The sequence below is a fragment of the Octopus sinensis genome, linkage group LG22 (assembly GCF_006345805.1).
Source record: "Octopus sinensis linkage group LG22, ASM634580v1, whole genome shotgun sequence".
NCBI classification, from domain to species: Eukaryota; Metazoa; Mollusca; class Cephalopoda; order Octopoda; family Octopodidae; genus Octopus; species Octopus sinensis.
The window spans coordinates 15,771,790-15,793,007 of NC_043018.1; the positions used below are offsets into that span (position 1 = coordinate 15,771,790).

Genomic DNA, 21,218 nt, shown 5'->3' on the forward strand with positions numbered 1-21,218 from the left:
AAGTGAAATCGAAATCGAAATCAAATGCAGTGACTGGCATCATTTGCTAGTGGAGCGCTAAGAGTACCATACGAGTGAGATCGTTGCCAGAGCAACAAGCTGGCCTTCGTGCTGATGGCACGTTAAGCACACCATTTTAGCATGATTGTTACCTACGTCCCCTTATTAGCACTTGTGCTGGTGGCACGTGAAACAACATTTGAGCGAGGTTGTTGCCAGTGCCGCTGGACTGGCTCCTGTGCAGGTGGCACATAAAAAGGACCATTTGAGCGTGGCTTTGCCAGTACCGCCTGACTGGCCCTTGTGCCAATGGCACATAAAAGCACCCACTACACTCTCGGAGTGGTTGGCGTTAGGAAGGGCATCCAGCTGTAGAAACTCTGCCAGATCAGATTGGAGTCTGGTGCAGCCTTCTGGCTTCCCAGACCTCAGTCAAATTGTCCAACCCATGCCAGCATGGAAAGCGGAAGTTAAACGATGACGATGATGATTGTTTAAAAACTGCAAAACATCAAAGTAACATTGGGGATTCAGCATCAACATCAACACAAAAAAAATTGAGAATGAAATATATTTCTGATTTTTAAGTATAAATAGCTGGGGTTGGCATTATGTCATATATCACATAACACTCAAATAAATACAATACATGGCGTTAGAAAGGGCATCTGGCGTTAGGAAGGGCATCCAGCCGTAGAAACACTGCCAGATTTTGACTGGGCCTGATGAAGCCTTCTGGCTTCACAGACCCCAGTAGAACCGTCCAACCCATGCTAGCATGGAAAACGGACGCTAAACGATGATGATGATGATGATGATGATGATGACCCTTTTCATACCCAACCAGCCTAAAAACTATCCCTGGTTCTATGACTTCTTTGTACTAAAGTGATAGAAATTAAAACCATCCATCAAAATTTCATGTTTGGTTATATTACAAACATCAGTTTGATAATGACAATGTCACTCTTTCTTATTTCTAAAATTAGTTGAAACAAAGATGGTGTATTTCAAAAGAAATATAGAAACAAAAGGATTAAATTATAAAATTTTAGTAGAAAAAGGGTCTCTGCTCTCTGCTTGGGTAGAGGAGCTGAAACTTCAACCTATTTAGAAGATTATTCCGTCAAATGTAATGATTATTTAATCACAATGTTTTGAACTAATGGCTTCTGTGCCGGTGGCACGTTAAAAGCAGCAACCGATCGTGGCCGATGCCAGACTCCCTTGGCACCTGTGCAGGTGGCACGTAAAAAGCACCCACTACACTTGCGGAGTGGTTGGCGTTAGGAAGGGCATCCAGCTGTAGAAACACTGCCAGATCAGACTGGAGCCTGGAGCAGCCCCTGGCTTCCCAGACCCCGGTCGAACTGTCCAACCCGTGCTAGCGCGGATAACGGACGTTAAACGATGATGATGATGACGATGCAGTATCTCATAGCTTTGTGGTTTCAATGATGAGATAGTTTATTGTTAGAATGAGATTGTAGGGTAGGTGTAAGAGGTCAAATATGGCTGGTTTCAGCATAAAACATGTAGACTGTCTGAGCGGGATACGACCAGTTTAAAATGCGAATGGATTAAACTTACTTTCAAATTGTTATTTCAACAGAACTTATGCAACATTCTTTAAACTCTACTTTCTGCATAAAACAGATAAAAACCCTAAAACAAACAATATGACAAGTGATGTCACCTTTAAATATTACAAACACCTTTAATCAACAAGCCTAACCTTCTCGTAGTGACACAAGGTCAGAGACAAACAAAACGTTGTAGTTCAGTCTGACAAACTAATATTTAAACAAGATTGACCTGGCCTTACCACCAAAAACAATTTGTAGAAATGGTTGTTGACTTGTGATTTTAAAAGAAAAAAAAACAGAAATTAAAAAGCGGTAAGAAGCTTGCTTTCTAACCACATGGTTCAGGGTTCAGTCTCACTGTATGGCACCTTGGGCAAGTCTTCTATAATAGTCTTAGGCTGACCAAATCCTTGTGAGTGGATGTGGTAGACAGAAACTGAAAGAAGCCTGGTGGTGGGAGAAATACAGACACAAAGACACACACATATATATCTGTGTGTGTGTGTGTGTGTCTGTTTGTCCCACCCCACCTCACTGCTTAACAACCAGTGTTGGTGTGTTGATGTCCTTGTAACTTAGTGGTTCAGTAAAAGAGACCAATAGAATAAGTAGTAGGCTTAAATATAAATTAGTCCTGGGGTTAATTTGTTCAACCAAAAACACAACAAGGCGGTGCTCCAGCATGGCTGCAGTCAAAATGACTGAAACAAGTAAAAGAATAAAAGAGAGATAAATATTCTTTCAAAGAATAGAACACAGTTATGGCTGAATGAGTGCTTAAGAAGTCTACTTGGCACCCAGTGGGTTCTGGGTTCAATTCCACGGCATGGCAGCACAATGGGCAAGTGTCTTCTCTTACACATACATCATCATCATCATCATCATCATCATTTAGCGTCTGTTTTCCATGCTAGCATGGGTTGGACGATTCGACCGGGGATCTGGGAAGCCAGAAGGCTGTACCAGGCTCCGGTCTTATCTGGTAATGTTTCTACAGCTGGATGCCCTTCCTAACGCCAACCACTCCGTGAGTGTAGTGGGTGCTTTTTACGTGCCACCCGCGCAGGTGCCAGACAGAGCTGGCAAACGGCCACGAACGGATGGTGCTTTTACGTGCCACCGGCACGGGGGCCAGGCGAGGCTGGCAACGGACACGAACGGATGGTGCTTTTACGTGCCACCGGCACGGGGGCCAGGCGAGGCTGGCAACGGACACGAACGGATGGTGCTTTTACGTGCCACCGGCATGGGGGCCAGGCAAGGCTGGCTACGGACACGAGCGGATGGTGCTTTTACGTGCCACCGGCATGGGGGCCAGGCGAGGCTGGCAACGGACACGAACGGATGGTGCTTTTACGTGCCACCGGCATGGGGGCCAGGCAAGGCTGGCTACGGACACGAGCGGATGGTGCTTTTACGTGCCACCGGCATGGGGGCCAGGCAAGGCTGGCTACCGACACGAGCGGATGGTGCTTTTACGTGCCTGAGTGAAACTTGGTAAACGACAGTTGCATGTGTGTATGTATGTTTGCGTCAGTGAATGTTTATACCAGCATGGGTGAGATCTGGTGCATTCAAACAGAAATGTCTTGTACTATTCAAGTTCAACAAAATTATGTCCCTTTACACCAGTGCCACCTCACATTTTATACCTGACAAGATGTACCAAGTACCAAAGTATTGGAGTCCATACAGTATAAACAACTAAAATCTGTAAAGTTGATGCCCCAGCTCGGCCACACTCCAAAGACTGAAACCAATAAAATAAAGAATAAAGACTGTATTTTTTGCTTTTGTTTTTTTCATTTCCTAAATATCAAAAAAATTCCATTCAATGGTTGACAACTGTACTTTAATACATTTAATAATAATTAAGAACATGTAACTCGTTATGCTAAAACATCATCAATGGATGAAGATGATGATTCTGCATATGTAGTGTTTGAATGAAAGTAGAAGCTATGAGGGGAGGGGCAACTGGAGGGGTTTGGTTGCTTTCCCTTGCCCCCACCCACCCCCAATACAACACCTTCTATGTGCCAGTACAAGAGAATAACTTATGGAAGAAGAAGCAGTGGTATTTTATTGTTGGCATATGTGGTACCCTGGCTGTTTCTATGAAAGGTCAGCTGTCTGTGGTACCAAGAGGGTCATGTTAGTTGGGGGCCATAACAATGGCTTATAACAAAACCAAAACACGGTTTTATGGTGGGAAAACTTGCACAACTTCATCCGCACTTTCTCGCCTTGAATCATCTGGATCTAATGGCAAAACATGGTCAAGATGGTTCCACATAAAACTGGACACTGACGCTACTTAGCACTTGGCAAAGTTTAACAAGAAACTATCAGTGGGATTTCTCTCTTTTCTGTTAGGCTTGTTTCCCTTATTTTTTCTGTCCCCTACCCGCCAGACACAAGACAGTAAGACCATCATCTAACCCTTAGTTAGAGGTGGGTCAATTGTAATCATGCACAACGGTCTTTACTCAGAAGACAGTTAGGGTTGATTGTTGAAGAACTTGATGGGAATGGGGCAGGGTCCATCCAACCCCAGGGATCTTACTGAGTGCTTGGTTACCTACTCGGGTATTTCTGAAGGAAATAGATAATCCTTATCCTCTATTACAGAATTCAAAACTGAAAAAACAACAAAATCAGTGATGGTCTCCACCAACAAATCCTAGTAAATAATATTTACAGCATTGAATCAATTTCAATCAGAGCCCTGCCAAAAATCGGATCTTTACTGCCCTATCCAAAACACTGAAATTCAAAAGGGTCACCCAAACTATTAGAACCATGTGGTTGGGAAGCAAGCTTCTTATTTCTTTATTGCCCACAAGGGGCTAAACACAGAGGGGACAAACAAGGACAGACAAAGGGATTAAGTCAATTATATAGACCCCAGTGCATAACTGGTACTTAATTTATCGACCCCGAAAGGAAAACACTGTATTATTTAATCCAGTGTAAGGTTTGAATATGAAGATATAATAATAATAATAATAATAATAATAATAATAATAATAATAATAATAATAAATGTTTCAAATTTTGGCACGGGGGAGGAGGTAAGGAATTACATCGATCCCAGTGCATAACTGGTACTTATTTTATCAACCCCGAAAGGAAACACTGTATCATTCAATCCAGTGTAAGGTTTGAATATGAAGATATAATAATAATAATAATAATAATAATAATATAATAATAATAATAATAATAAATGTTTCAGATTTTGGCACGGGGGAGTGGGTAAGGAATTACATCGACCCCAGTACATAACTGGTACTTATTTTATCGACCCCCGAAAGGATGAAAGGTAAAGTCGACCTCGACGGAATTTGAACTCAGAATGTAATGGCAGACGAAATACCGCTAAGTATTTCGCCCGGCGTGCTAACATTTCTGCGTGATAAGCTTCTTATCACACAGCTACACCTGCAAATGCTTTCTTTTCTTTCTGCTTTTAATCTCCATGTGATATGCAACAAATCTTTTTTAAAATTTCATGTGTGTCAGAAGCTTAAAAGACTGGGAACTGTTGCTTTGCAACAAACTGACATAGGGAACCAAATTCTTATAAAAAATAAAACCTAAAGTGAGTTGATTCCGAAACCTAATGGAAATGACATTTCAAACACTTATAAATAAAGTATAAGTACAAACTCCGGAACAACACCAAACAAACAAACAAATATATTCACAGAATGAAACTATCCAAGTAAAAAACGTAAACTATAAAACTATGCTCACATTTTTTCCTCTACTCAGGAGAAAAATTCTGGCAACATAAATAAATTAATAAATAAGTAATTTTGTTTTACCCTGGAAATAATTTGATCTTGTTTGCCAAAATAAATTAAATAAAAACAAACAGAAACATGAAATAGCTTTAAAGGGGTGGAGGTGACTGACAGAAAGGAAAATAAGACATTTTGTTTCTATAAATAAACTGGGTAAATTCTTATACTTTACAGAAAATCTCAAACACACACACCACACACACACACAGACATCTTTTTAAAATAGTTAAGGGAAATGAGAAAGTTTCTATGAGAAATTATGTTTTGCAAAGATTTATGGAATGAAGCCACAAGTCAAAACATTTCTAAAATAATATCATTATTATTATTATTATTATTATCATTATTATTATTATTATTTTGTTCAACAGGAAATTCTATATTTAAAAATGCAACTCTGTTAAAACAAAAAAAATAATTAAATGTTATGTAGGTAGGCACAGGAGTGGCTGTGTGGTAAGTAGCTTGCTAACCAACTACATGGTTCCGGGTTCAGTCCCACTGCGTGGCATCTTGGGCAAGTGTCTTCTGCTATAGCCCCGGGCCGACCAATGCCTTGTGAGTGGATTTGGTAGACGGAAACTGAAAGAAGCCCGTCGTATATATGTATATATATATGTGTGTGTATGTGTTTGTGTTCGTCCCCCTAGCATTGCTTGACAACCGATGCTGGTGTGTTTACGTCCCCGTCACTTAGCGGTTCGGCAAAACAGACTGATAGAATAAGTACTGGGCTTACAAAGAATAAGTCCCGGGGTCGATTAGCTCGACTAAAGGCGGTGCTCCAGCATGGCCGTAGTCAAATGACTGAAACATGTAAAAGAGTAAAAAGAGAGTAGGTGTATTTTGATTGACACCTGTTTTGTATGGAGAAGAACTAACACAGAGAGAAAATGGATATGGAAACATGAGCTTTTGTCCGGCAATCTGTCAGTTACAATGAGTATTCCAGTCGATCTGACCAACAGAATGGCTTACTGATGAAATTTGTGTGGTAAGTAGCTTGCTTACCAACCACATGGTTCTGGGTTCAGTCCCACTGCGTGGCACCTTGGGCAAGTGTCTTCTACTATAGCCTCAAGACGACCAATGCCTTGTGAGTGGATTTGGTAGACGGAAACTGAAAGATGCCTGTCGTATATATGTATATATATATACAGGAATTGAAACCACAATCTTACGATCATGATGCTGACACCCTAACCACTAAGCTACGTGCCTCCACACACATATGCATACATATATACAAAAATACCCTGTTGTTGATGTTGAAATTCCAATGAAGGAACCTTGGATCTAGGTTAGAAACCGGTTCTTTCTCTATTGGCAAGAAATCTTGAAATAACACTGAATAATGACATACGTGCGTACATGCATGCATGTCCATTCAATTTGAGTGTAAAACAATGTAGTATGCTTTAGAAAGCTTGTCTACAGGTATTGGTTAACGAATGCATTCTATACTGAGATTGTTCATATCACTGAATATAGATCCGGAGATCTGTGAATATTTGTAGAATATGTGTAGAAACATGTGTTGATACCTGAAGATTCATAATGGAGTAGTATTGTTGGAATAATAACAATGGCATGATGTGTCATTTTATATTTTCATCATCATCATCATCCTCCTCATCGTTTAAAGTCTGTTTTCCGTGCTAGCATGGGTTGGACGGTTCGACCGGGGTCTGGGAAGCCAGGAGGCTGCACCAGGCTTCAGTCTGATCTGGCAGTGTTTCTGCAGCTTGATGCCCTTCCAAACGCCAACCACTCCATGAGCGTAGTCGGTGCTTTTTACGTGCCACCAGTACAGGTGCCAGAGGAAGCTGGCAGCAGCCACGATCGGTTGGTGCTTTTAACGTGCGACTGGTACAGGTGCCAGGGGAGGCTGGCAGCGGCCACGATCGGTTGGTGCTTTTTACGTGCCACCGGCATGGAAGCCAGTCAAGGCGTGGCTGGCCTCGGCCACATTCAAATGGAGCTTTTTATGCGCCACCGGCACAGGTATCACTACTAGAATTTCCATTTGATTTTTTATTCTGATGTTGATGTACTTGACTCAATAGGTCTCCTCAAGCACAGCTATTTTTTATACGTTAATATTTCAGAAGTGACCATCTGAGAAAGTAGTGATGAAACAACTGTAGTATCATGCAATAAAGCACGTTGCCCAATCCAATTTCTCTTATTCGTTTTTACATATATATATGTGTGTGTATAAATACAGGTCACCATCGACTTACAACCATAGTTGGTTCCGTCTGACTAGTCATAAGTTGATTTGGTTGTAAGTCAGCCTATAGACCTACATAGCTTTGTTTCATATTTTTACACTCTTAATGTACATTCTCAGGTAAAAGTCACACACAGCACTCTGTATTGTACTATTATACTGGTGTTAGTCAAAAACTTTGGTATCTCAAGCAGTTGTCTCATAAACAAATACAAGGTTGCCTCAATGTCTCCGTGACAGGATGGTCATCCAACAGAATGGTGACTGATAACCAAACCTAGGGGAAGTGTGTTAGCTGACATCAACCATAGATGGGTTAATTTCTAAGAAATTAAACCCATTAGATTTCAATGGACTATTTATTATTGATGCCAGAAGATGGCGTGCCAACCGTCGTAAAGTTGATCGGTCATAAGTCGGATAGGTCATAAGTTGGATAGGTCATAAGTTGACCACAACCTGTACATGCACACATACATTTGTATGTGTGCAGATATGTACATACATACATGCATGCCTACACACAAAATGATTCGGGGTTTAATTACACTCTGAGGTATCTTGGGGAAGTGTCTGCTACATCCAACTTAGGTGGATCAATACCATGTGGATGGAGTTGGAATTTAGCAGATGGAAAATGTGCAGAAGATGCTAGGTTGTTGCTTTGATCTGCTGGATCAGGATGGATTTGGGGCTACAGAATAGTTGCTATATGGCTGGAATAGTTAAAGTTTTGTACAGTGGTTGTAAGATTCCTGGGAGACAATTTACAAGAACAACATGTCTTTTGGACCCTAGACGTGGAGAAAAGTGTCTTCTCAAAATTAAAAAAAGCCTGAGTTTTCTTGTGGGATGGGGATATCAGATATTCACAGGCCCCTCTTTGGGTCTCTGGGGCCCCAATCTATAGTAAGGCCTTGAGTGGCTGCATGAATGACAGAGGAAAAACAAAAAACATGCTACACTATAAATAAAAGGAGCCAAGAGACCCGTCAGTGTCGAAATTGCTGTAAGCTCTTGTCTCATGGCAGGTGAAGAGAATATGAAGGGCAATCTATACGTAAAAAGAAAAATTACAGACAAGATGGTTCCAGTCGCGACCATCTAACATGAATAAATGACGTGACGATCGCGGCTGGAACATGTTTGATTTATAAGCTTGCTGACGTGGTGATAAGCAGCAAGAGGAAGATCGACTTGTTAGAAATAACAGCGAAATCTTCCTCAAATCACACCCTACCCTCCTTTAAAAGGATACCTTAGATAATATAACCATAGGATATGTTGTGTTTACATCAAAAGTACACAGAGAAAAAAAAACTAAACAGATCGACTGAATCGGAGACAATCATTTAGCTTCATTTGCACTCAAATCACGTTTTGATCAACTTTACCTTTCATCCTTTCGGGGGGCGATAAAACATAGGGTCAGTTAAATACTGGATTAATTTATATTGCTATAGAACATCCCAGAGATGGCTAGAAAACCACAGTCTTCCATTCTGATCTCAGAATGGCGTTGAGTTGAAACAACAACAGTCGTAAGAATGATAAGGAAGAATGACGACAGAAGCGAAAACGTAGAATAATAGAGAAAGAGAAAATAGAGATTTTTTTGGCTCACTTCCGGAAGTAAAGGTTCAGGTGTACCTTAGTGGCTGATGGCTTATCCAGTAACATGGTGAGTGAGGAACTGAGAGAGAGAGAGAGAGAGAGAGAGAGAGAGAGTATAAGGTGCAAGAGAGGAGTGGGAAGAGAAATAAAGAGAAACACTGAGAATAATGCAGGAGGAAGAAAGAGAAAGACAGAGAGAAAATAAGAAAGAGTAGTAAAAGAAAAGGTGATAGAGTTACAGTTGAAGTGAAAGAGTAAGAGACATAAGGATGAGAGCAGAAGAAAGAGAAAGAGTAAGAGACAGAAGGATGAGAGCAGAAGAAAGTGAAAGAGTAAGAGACAGAAGGATGAGAGCAGAAGAAAGTGAAAGAGTAAGAGACAGAAGGATGAGAGCAGAAGAAAGTGAAAGAGTAAGAGAAAGAAGGATGAGAGCAGAAGAAAGTGAAAGAGTAAGAGAAAGAAGGATGAGAGCTGAAGAAAGAGAGAAAGAAATAAGAAGAATTCTGCAGAGAGAAGAAAAAGAGAGAGAGAGAAAGACATAGAGGAAGAAATTGATCTGAATGGAATAAAATTTTACTAAAAACAAGAAAAGAAAACAAAAGTTGACCAAAACTGTTGATAGAATTAGTGTGGAGTGACACGGTTGGAGGAATTAGAAGTAAAAGTAAGTATTCTTGTGGGGTCAATGGCAAAAGGGGTGACGTATTAGATGACGTGAGAATCAAAAGAATTTCAATTAATTGTGAATGTTTTACATACGTCATTCATTAATTTATTTAAGAGAGAGAGAGAGAGAGAAGAATAAATGGAGAAGGAAGAATTACGAAGACGAGGATGAAGAAGAGGGATTCAAAATAAAAAAAAAAACATAGCGAGGGTTTGATAGAGAACAAAAAAAAAGAATATAGACATAGTTGCAGCAGGGGGAGAAAGGGTGAAAGGTAAAAGGGAAAAAGAAAGGAATCGAGTGAGATAGGGAGGGAAAATGGAGATGGACGAAGGAGAAATCGACTGAGACGAGGAGGGAGGAGAAGCTTGAGGAGAGTCGGAGGTTTTTCAGAACAAAGAAGAGAGAGAGAGAGAGAGCAGAGTGTTAATAGAAGAGGGAAGGTAAGAGATAGAGTGAATAAGGGAGGTAAGAAAGAGAAAGAGGGAGGTGAGAAAAAGAGTAAGGTTAAAGTGCGAGAGGGTGTAGATAGAGTAAGAGTAAAGTCGGAGAGTGTGTGGATAGAGTAAGAGTGAAGTCGGAGAGTGTGTAGATAGAGTAAGAGTAAAGTGGGAGAGTGTGTAGATAGAGTAAGAGTAAAGTGGGAGAGTGTGTAGATAGAGTAAGAGTAAAGTGGGAGAGTGTGTAGATAGAGTAAGAGTAAAGTGGGAGAGTGTGTGGATAGAGTAAGAGTAAAGTCGGAGAGTGTGTAGATAGAGTAAGAGTAAAGTGGGAGAGTGTGTAGATAGAGTAAGAGTGAAATAGTAAAGAAAGGGATAGACAAGATAATGGAGAAGGTGAGATAGAAGAGGAGAATGAGGTGAAAGAATGAAGAAATAAAGTGAGAGAGAGAGAGAGAGGATAAAGTGATAAAGCGATGGTATAGAGGAGAGAGAGAGAGAGAGAAAGAGAGAGAATAAAGTGAGAGTTTGTGAAGAGACGAATATAATAGGAGAGAAAGAAAGAAATATGGTGGAAGGCGGATTTCAAGAAAGCAAAACTAGGAAAAATGAGTATTTTGTGGATTAAGATGCAGGAAAATCACTACAAAATGTTTGGGAGTAATTTTAGTTCTATTCAAACCTCTTGAAATTCTTAACGGAAAATATCCCAGGCCCTGGATTTTTACTGCAATTAATGCAAATTCTTCCAAGCACCATGTAAAGGATGCGTTGCCTCTATGTGATCTCTCGACGTGCTAGAAATAGCAGCCAAACTTCGGTTTACAAACTATATCGTGTTTTAAAAGATAAGTCGTTATGGATATTATTATATTATTATAGTTTCCAGATAAACTTACATGGAATGATATGATCACAGTTAGAATACCCGATCTGGGACTAACCGATCTGGGGCTAAACAACACCCATACAGTTTACAGCAGACACGGTGTTCGAATCTTGCTGGCGACGTTACAACTTTTTCCTTGTCTTCTTGTTCGTATATACGTGTGTGTGTGTGTGCGTGTGGTTGTGTGTGTGTGTGGTTGTGTGTGTGTGTGTGGTTGCGTGTGTGTGTGTGTGTGCGCGCGGTTGTGTGTGTGCGCGGTTGTGTGTGTATGTATGTGTGTGAGTGAGTGTGTGTGCGGTTGTGTGTGTGTGGTTGTATGTGTGTGTGTGTAAACAGTTTCAAGAAAATTATCGCTGTCCTTCACCGAAATACAAAGAATTCAAACATCTGATAAATTTTAGAACGGCGAGGAAGAAGCAATGTTCGTATTTGTCTCATCGTATGTTGATCTAATTCTTCCAAAGAAGGCAAAATGACAACATTAATAGTTTCTTATAAATGGTACAGGGTCACAAGTTAGTAAGGTAGGGTCCCTGTCGATTGATAATGATCCCTGTACTTCCGTTTAATTCGAATTAAATGACAAAGGACGAAAAACGAAGAGCAGGAGTCCCTAATTGGTTGCTCGACTAGCTAGAAATAGCAGCTTTTTCTCGCTAAAATCACTTCCCATCATTTTTTGTAATGAAATGAAAGTTTTATAAACATTGCCCGAGATATCGCCCCCAAAACACGAACAGGGTGGCCCATAGGTCTTCTCGACACGGAGCCAGATAGCAACATAATGATGTTTTAAACATTAACGACTCAAACCCACAGGTTTCAATCGATCCAGTATTCGGTTAGTACTCGAATCTGTCACGATTTGAACCCAGAACACAATGAGATGAAACTAAAATTATACAGTAAAAACATTTATTTGATGGAGCCCTTCGCGATTTTGTCAAAAGTAAAAATACAATCGTTAATTTTTCGAAAGATGAATGTTGTAGTGCACCTGAGCACTGTACACAATGTTTATTATTATTATTATAACTTAATTAGTTTTTAGTGATATTAATTAACTCCAGACTCACAGACTGAATGGCACAGTAAGATCCGATGTGTCTTTCCTCTCTTTTAGTACGATAGGGGTAAATTCAAGCAGATCTGGCTGCTATTTCCAGCAATTCAAGCTACCAAATTGGGGATCTCATTCATGTGTTGTTTGTTTGGTTTCAAATCAGTTCTGATCAAACAGACCTCGTCTTTTCAAATACAGTGTATCGAAGACTAGGGTTGGGTGTGATTTTAGGAAAAACGATCGGCACTCTTTCATTCCCAGGCCAGAAAATAAACGTTTGTCTGCTTTACAATATGAAATTATTGAATTAAAGAAAAACAGAAAGGCAAAAAAAATAACTGGAGTGTCGAGTAACAGATACCCAATGTGTAACCGGGTACAATAAAGTAAGCACCCAGAGCACCCGGTATAAGTTTCTCGTTATTTAAATTGGATCCAGTAAACAGTCCGTAATTACATTAGCCTCTTACGTGAACAAGGAATGGTTATTTCTAGTAAATTGAGTCACAACGTAGAGGCTTGCTTTTGTTTTATACATAGAAGATGATGGATTCCAATACTAGATTTCTTCTTTTGTTCTTTTTTTCTTTTTCTAGAATCGCAATTTTTGCATTAAAAAAAAAAGGAATGATCACATCACACATACACACACAAAAAAAAATACCGAGGAAAGTTTGAAAACACTGCTGGCGATCTTTCGTCTCTGGTAGACCTTTCCGTCGATTTCCGTAAAAAAATATATTTTTTTTTTACATATGGGCTTGCGGGAACTTTTGAAGTAATATACATACATATACACATACACCGAGTAAAAAATTTCAGTTATCTCTTTCTTTCACACATTACTCTGTCTCTTCACACACACTAACAGAAGCACTTCACTTACACAACATACTGTCTGTCTCCCACACTCCATCAAACACACACATGTACATCAATGCTTCCCATGCACGGTAACTTCAAAAGAACTTCCCTCGTCATACAATCGCTTTCTCTTAGTCTCTTTCGCTCTCATTACTTCAAAAGTTCCCGCAAGCCCATATGTGAAAAAAAAAAAATTTTTACGGAAATCGACGGAAAGGTCTACTAGAGACGAAAGATTGCCACACTGCTTTTTTTCTTGTTTTGTGTGTATGTGTGAAAAATCTAAACAAATACATCTGGGTTGGGCTCCCTATTTGCCATGACACCCAGAACAAGACATTGACAAACTGTGTCAATATTTATTTCTACTTTCAGTTTGGAATTATAAACCGAATGAAGAATTCTTCAGTGAATCAGTGTTGGATTACACGATTTCAGTAGAAATGTGTGTGTACGTGTGGTAAATGGCAATGACACCTACCCACACACATATGTATGCGTGTATATATATATATATTACATACACATACATGTATATGAGTTATGTACATGATATATACGTATGTTTATACCTATGTGTGTAAAGTAAATAGAAAAATATTAGTCTATAAACAAAGAAATGTCGCCCTTTTTTTTTTAATTTACATTCATTTTACTGTTATTTTCCTCTTAATTAGGCCACGATAGAGCTGAGCTTTTGATCAAAGTAAGGAGCATATTATTCAATACCCCCTTTTTTTTTAAAGCGGAGATTTGACAGCTATTTCCAGCAGGTCGCGTCACCACATAGGGACTCCCAGTAACTATATAGTCGCTGTTGTATATGTTTAGCCACAAGCCGTCCTATATATTTAGATATTCCAGCCATGACCACCCAATTCTGTTTTTGTTCTATCCTACCCTACCCCACACCCACATATCAGCGCCTACATTATCTAATGTAATCTTTTTTTAAGGTGGTGGAGTGCGAGTTGTGGGAGATTTAGCAGCTGTTTCCAGCAGGCTGACAGCCACGTTGTGGTTCCCATGTCTTATCAAATAAAATATGGTGAGTGCTTGTAAAGCGAAAGATGCAAGGTGTCGAATTGGTTTCGAATCCGTGTAGACAAAAAATATTTCCCTTCTCTCATATATTACAAATGCCACAAGGAAAAGCAATCATTCATGTTTATATTTCATTGCTTTCCCCGATAAAAATAACAGAAAATTAATAGAAAATGTCAACATTTAGATTAGAACCTTTCGTTTTTTTTTGTGTTAGCAAGCTGGTTATAATTAAACTAGCGTAAGAATTGCAAAAAAAGATTTCGTTTGAAGATTTGATTAATAAAATAAAATTTCCATACCTGATTAATTTTTTTTTCCCGGATAAAAAAAAATTTGTTTCTTTTGACAAAAATTCACTTTATAATTGTTTAATTTCTTCCTATCTCAGAACCAAGATTAAAACGCACCGTCACTCACATACAAACACACGCTCTGTCTTTCTTTGATTATCTGATTGTCTATATATACTTCTATATCGCTATAACCTTTATTTATGTATGTCTATATATATATATATATCAATCTATCTATCTATCTATCTATCTATCTATCTATCTATATATATATATATATATATTATATATATATATATATATATATATATATATATATATATATATGTGTGTGTGTGTGTGTATTTATCTATCAATCAATCTATCTATCTATCTATATATATATATGGTTTTTCAGGTGTCTATTCTCTTATCTTCTTATCTTTCTGTTAGCCCCCTCGTCTATCTATCTGTCTGTCTATCTATCTATCTATCTATCTATCTATCTATCTATCTATCTATCTATCTATCTATCTATCTATCTATCTATCTATCTATCTGTCTATCTATCTATCTATCTATCTATTTATCTATCTATCTATCTATATATATATATATATATATCTATCTGTGTGTGTATTTGTGTACACCACTGTGTAGACGTCTATTGTATATCTCAGGTGTGATTTTTCACGGTATTATTGTATAATTGCAAAACAGTTGGTTTTTTTTACACGATATGCTGAACCGGTAACGTAAAACCCGTCAGAAAAACAAGACACTAGTATAATACATAGACACTCACAAATATCTATATATATACACCACGTATATACAACGCATATATATATATATATCTTCTTATTGTATCGTCTTCTAAGAGTTATACGTTCTTGTCCATGTTGTATTTTTCTACATACCTTAATATATATATATATTATATATATATATATATATATATATATATATATATATGTAAAATCTATACAACAACCACCGGTAGATGTGGGTGACGAGTATCTTATCTCTCTAATTAACTATAATTATATACATATACCTGTATATATATTCTGTCAGTGGTTTCTTTGTTTCCAGCCTGAAACTTTAAACTTTTCTTGTGTTCTAATGACGTTTCAGGAGTTTGGCAAAAATGGTCCGAAAATGAAACTAGTTGGAGTGTTTAATCGTCTGTTTTTTATCCAACGAAAAAAAAATTCCTGAGTCAGAGAATTTCTCTACAGTCTGTCTGTGTTCACAATCTCTTGGTGATGTGTCTACATTTCCCACTCTCTCACTCTCTTATATACATGCATACACGTATGTATGTATATATATATATATATATATAGAGAGAGAGAGAGAGAGAGACAGAGAAACAGATAGACAAATAGATAGATATGTGTGTGTATAATTACGTGTGTTTATGGGAGAAAAGGTGGGGGGTGGGGGTTAGACGAAGTGTATACATTTCTCCCACCGCTTCTGAACCCTCTCTCTCTCTGCTGTTCACTTTCTCTTTCTCTCTTCATGTCCGACTGCCTCTCTTTTATTATTCTTCTTCCCTCGGTACCCCCCCCCCCACCACCACCACCACCTCGCCACAAACTATATTTCTTAGTCATAACCGTTCTTAAACTTGTTATTGTTGTGGTTGTGGTTGTTGTTGTTGTTGTTAGTTCTTTTGCTGTTTTGGTAAAAAAAAATAATAATTTAAAAACAGATAAAATAATAATTCCTATTCGCCAACTGCTACTATATTTTCCTTCGGCTTTTTACCATTCCACTATTTATAGTCTGCGAATGTACGTATCACTGCCTCTGGTGCTACCACCACCACCATCACCATCACCACTGAAGAATCTCATGTTGTTTACTCGAAATAGCCACCAAATCTCCCTCAAAATCACTCTTTACCGTCTTTAAAAAAGCACTTGTTCAATAACACAGTCCTTAATTTTGTGTATATGAAAACAGACAGGATAGTCACAGTTGGAACGCCTCTGATTATACAACATTGCCGGATCGGAGCTCACAACAACAACAACAACAACCACTCCACTAAGGATGGTGTTTCCACGTACTTAACCGACTTGCTATAAGAAATAACAGCCAAATCTCCCTCAAAATCACTCTTTACCGTCTTTAAAAAAGCACTTGTTCAATAACACAGTCCTTAATTTTGTGTATATGAAAACAGACAGGATAGTCACAGTTGGAGCGCCTCTGATTATACAACATTGCCGGATCGGAGCTCACAACAACAACAACCACTCCACTATGGATAGAGTTTCCACGTACTTATCCGACTTTGCTATAAGAAATAACAGTCAAATCTCCCTCAAATCACCGCTTTAACGTTTTAATACGAAGACATTGGATAACAGTATGTATGATCAGACTGAAAAATAGACGGGATGGTCGCGGATGGAACGTTTCCTCTATTCTTCTTGGTCCAGAGTTGCAAGATTGGGCTACAAATCGTGGATTGATCGATTTTTCGGGATCACAACTCTTTAGTCATTTAATTAATTAATTAATTTATTTGTTTATTAAATTTGAGCCACTTTCAACTTTAAACAGGAAAGCAGAACTCGAAGCACGAGTATTCTTTTATTTTATTTGTTTCAGTCATTTGACTGCGGCCATGCTGGAGCATCGCCTTTAGTCCAGTAAATCGACCCCAGGACATATTCTTTGTAAGCATAGTACTTATTCTATCGGTCTCTTTTTGCCGAACCGTTAAGTTACGGGGACGTAAACACACCAGCATCGGTTGTCAAGCGAAGTTGGGGAGCCAAACACAGACACACACACACACATACATACAAACATACATACATACATACATACATACATACATACATACATACAAACATACATACATACATACATAAATAAATACATACATACATACATACACACACACATACATACATACATACATACATACATACAAACATACATACAACATACATACACACACACACACATACATACATACATACATAAATACATACATACATACAAACATACATACATACATACATACATACATACATACATACATACATACATACATACATGTGCTACAGCAAATATTCTGCTCAATACCACAGATTTGCTTGTCAGTTGTTTGACCTTAACCAGTTGAGCATGTCCCTTAGTGGCTGACGATATGTGCATCTCTGATCACGAGCAGAAGTAGTGGGGAAGCATCATAGCCATGTGTTGAGAGGAATTTTTGGGGTTTTGGATAATTCACCTCTGGAAACATGGGTGGTTCGTTCAACATCCTTAAGCAACCCTTATTCAGGGACCTTTTGAGCGGGGTGGACGACTCGACCTGAAGAAAATTCTAACTGGGCCCCATCTGCAAGGTCATGCACGGTTTATCTCGATATGAGATCACCATGTCACGCACATTTGGTTGTGATGCATGTGCCTGGTGTACCCTTATCAGACGGGTAGTCATGATGGGTATACTGGGCTTCGTATATTTTACTCCAGTCTCACTTTGATGGCATGCCCTGCTCTCTCACTCAATAATAATAATAATAATTAATTCTTTTATAATAATAATAATAATAATAATAATAATAATAATAATAATAAATAATGGGACAGAATTTTTAACCTTATCTCTCTTTTACGTAAATATCATCGGATTTGTTTTTAAAAGTTTCGAATAGTTTTGAAAAATAAGATCAGATATTTAAAACATTCAAAACTAAGTAAAAACTGGAAAAAATGTTTGGAGTGACAGTTAATGCACCCCTGTTGCTTTTCAGAAATGTAAATCTCTGATTCTTAACACAGAAGATACAAATGTTGGTATATTAGGTAATTTCCGACTCTAATCAACTGAAACATTACATGTAATCTTGTAGAATAGAGTCGGAAATGATCTAATTTGTGGAAGTTTGGAAGTTATTTTGGAATTGCTTGTTTTAAACATCGGATTTTGCAAATCGTTACCCAATGCACACACACACACACACACATTTCCAACTTTAGTTACAAATACAATCAGCAACTGAAAGTTTCGTACCTCGATTTTTTTATTATTACGAAATTTACTTCGATCCGGACCCCTTATATCTGATCGATTAAGGCTGGGCTAGATAGAAAACAAAAGTGTGAACAACCACAACAGCTGGCACCGTTACTACCACCAACACAACCACCACGATCACCACCACCACCAACAACAGTATTCTTATCTACTATAAGTACAAGGCCTGGATTTTGAGGGAGGGTTAGGGTAAGGATTTAATAAGTACCAGTTACGCACTGGGGTCGATGTAATCAACTTAATCCGTTTCTTTGTCCCCTCTGTGTGTCGCCTCTTGTGGGCAGCAAATAAATGGCTATTTCACCTGTATGAAGAAACAAAGGCGATGGAGCACACTTGTGTAGGTATGCTGTCTTTGGTCAGAAGTCTTCTCATTACGGCTGACCTGGGGCTAAACAATAACAAGTTTACTCTGCGCCACCTCCACTACCACCATCACCACCTCCACCATCACCATCACCATCACTACTATTTCACTAAACAATTCAACCTGCTAGAAATAGTAGTCAAATCTCATTCAAATCATATCCTACCGTCTTTGAAAATAAAGGATACGTTAAATAATGTAAGTTGTTAAAAAGACTGGATGGTCATGACCGGAACTTATTTGATCCTGAATCACTCGGGTCTTACTTGAGGTTAAACAACTCCATACATGGTCGCTCGAAATGTCAGAAATAGCAGTCAAATGTTTTTAAAATTACACAGGGTATCATCTTGTGGGGGGGAAAAAAACAAAGACACATCAGATAGTGTAGTTCTAGACCTACTTCTAAAAAGCCAGGATGGTCACAGATGGATTGTCTTTGATCGGAGACATGCTCTGTTGGAGCTGGTCATAGGCTCGAAATACCACCACTTGCCATGTTAAGTGATTTTATCCAAACCGGTGCATCTGCGGAATGGTTCCTTCTGATCCTTAATTTCAGCATAGTAAACGTTATTGTTATTGATGATGATGATGATGGTGGTGGTGATAATGATGATGATGATGGTGGTGGTGGTGGTGATGGTGGTGGTGGTGGTGGTGGTGGTGGCAGCGATAGTATTGATGATGATGATGTCGGCAGCGGCGGCGGCGGCGTCTTTGCAACTCTACTTCTTATATTCTTCACTTAAACAATCCTCTCTTGTCTTTTATTTATTTACTAGCAGCGTCGCCTGGCGTTGCTCGGATTTGTAAGGGAAATAACTATATAAGCATTTTTGGAGAGTTATAGCCAAAACATAGCAAAAAAATGCATTAAAAATGGGGAAAAAATTATGGTAATTTTTTTTTTTAAATCGTTGACTCATCGTAGACATAATTAGAGAGTTACTTCCCTTATATAATAGCGAAAAAATGCATTAAAATGGAAAAAATGATGGTAAATTTTTTTTTAAATCGTAGACTCATTGTAGACATGCGCTAATACCCAGAAGGGGTCGATATGAATCACGACTATAAGATACCCGGTTTTGGTTAAACTGCACCGCAAAATGTGGGAGTAGTTAGGAATCTAAATCGTAGGAGACAGACACACAACTTCTCTTTTATATATAAAGACTAGCAGTATCGCCCGGCGTTGCTCGGGTTTGTAAGGGAAATAACTATATAAGCATTTTTAGAGAGTTACTTCCCTTATAGATGCCAATTCGGGCTTTCTTAGCCATTTCTGTTTTGGTGTCTTCAAGCCATGAAGTCGTTGTTCTAAAAGAACGCTCGTCTCCTTGACAACGCTTTACGACGTTGATTTCCTTACACTCCCTTCCCCACAGCTTCACGAGGGAGGGAAGAAGGGGGAGAAGCAACACAGGTGCAGGTGTAACCATGGACGCCAACTCCGCCGCCATCGACACACGAAAAAAATTATGGTAAATTTTTTTTTAAATCGTAGACTCATCGTAGACGTGCGCTAATAGCCAGAAGGGCTCGATATGAATGACGACTATAAGATACCCGGTTTTGGTTAAACTGCACCGCAAAATGTGGGAGTAGTTAGGAATCTAAATCGTAGGAGACAGACAGCACACAATTTCACTTTTATATATAAAGATTTCCTCTCTGTCTTTATTCTTGCTCTTTTACCATTTTCTTCGGTTCCTTCCCAACGCTTCCAATTTCATTCAGCCTCTAATTGATTTCTTTCGTCGTTGTCTTTCTACGCTCTTTCAATTTTTTTTTTTTTTTTCCTTTTCGTTCTTCAAATTTCTGCTGATTCTTCAGTTTTCTTCTTTTCATTCTTTCTGAAAATATCTTTCAACATAGAATCCATTATTTATTTATTTATTTATTCGTTTTTGCATAGATTATTCATTCGCTTTAGCATAGTTTTTAAAATTCACATCGTTTATAAAATTTTACCATAATATATATATATATATATATATATATATTCATGTCAGATTCAGAAATTGCAAAAATAATCAAAAAAGTATTAAAACTTTTGCATATATATATATATATATATATATATATATATTATATATATATATATTCATGTCAGATTCAGAAATTGCAAAAATAATCAAAAAAGTATTAAAACTTTTGCATATATATATATATATATATATATATATATATATATATATATATATATATAATATATATATATATATATATATATATATATATATCATAATAATAATAACAACAACAACAATAATAGTAATAGTAATAATA

General features: G+C 38.1%; 1 protein-coding gene across 8 annotated transcripts in view; it reads right to left on the reverse strand.

Moving 5' to 3' along the window:
• Nucleotides 1–19,444, reverse strand: part of LOC115223265 (cytosolic purine 5'-nucleotidase) — a 59,541-nt gene extending 40,097 nt beyond the window's left edge. The window contains exon 1 of one of the 8 annotated variants that reach the window (XM_036512314.1): nt 19,327–19,444. Coding sequence is in view for 2 of the 8 variants with exons in the window: in XM_036512309.1 (XP_036368202.1) it covers nt 8,706–8,772 (67 nt within the window). In the remaining 6 variants the exon portion in view is untranslated. Of the gene's footprint in view, nt 1–8,705; nt 8,788–9,022; nt 9,161–9,252; nt 9,368–12,314; nt 12,458–14,511; nt 14,673–15,541; nt 15,789–19,326 lie in introns of those variants that run through there. The other 7 variants (XM_036512311.1, XM_029793767.2, XM_029793769.2 and 4 more) reach the window with 7 other exon arrangements.
• Between the last annotated feature and the right edge of the window lie 1,774 nt (nt 19,445–21,218).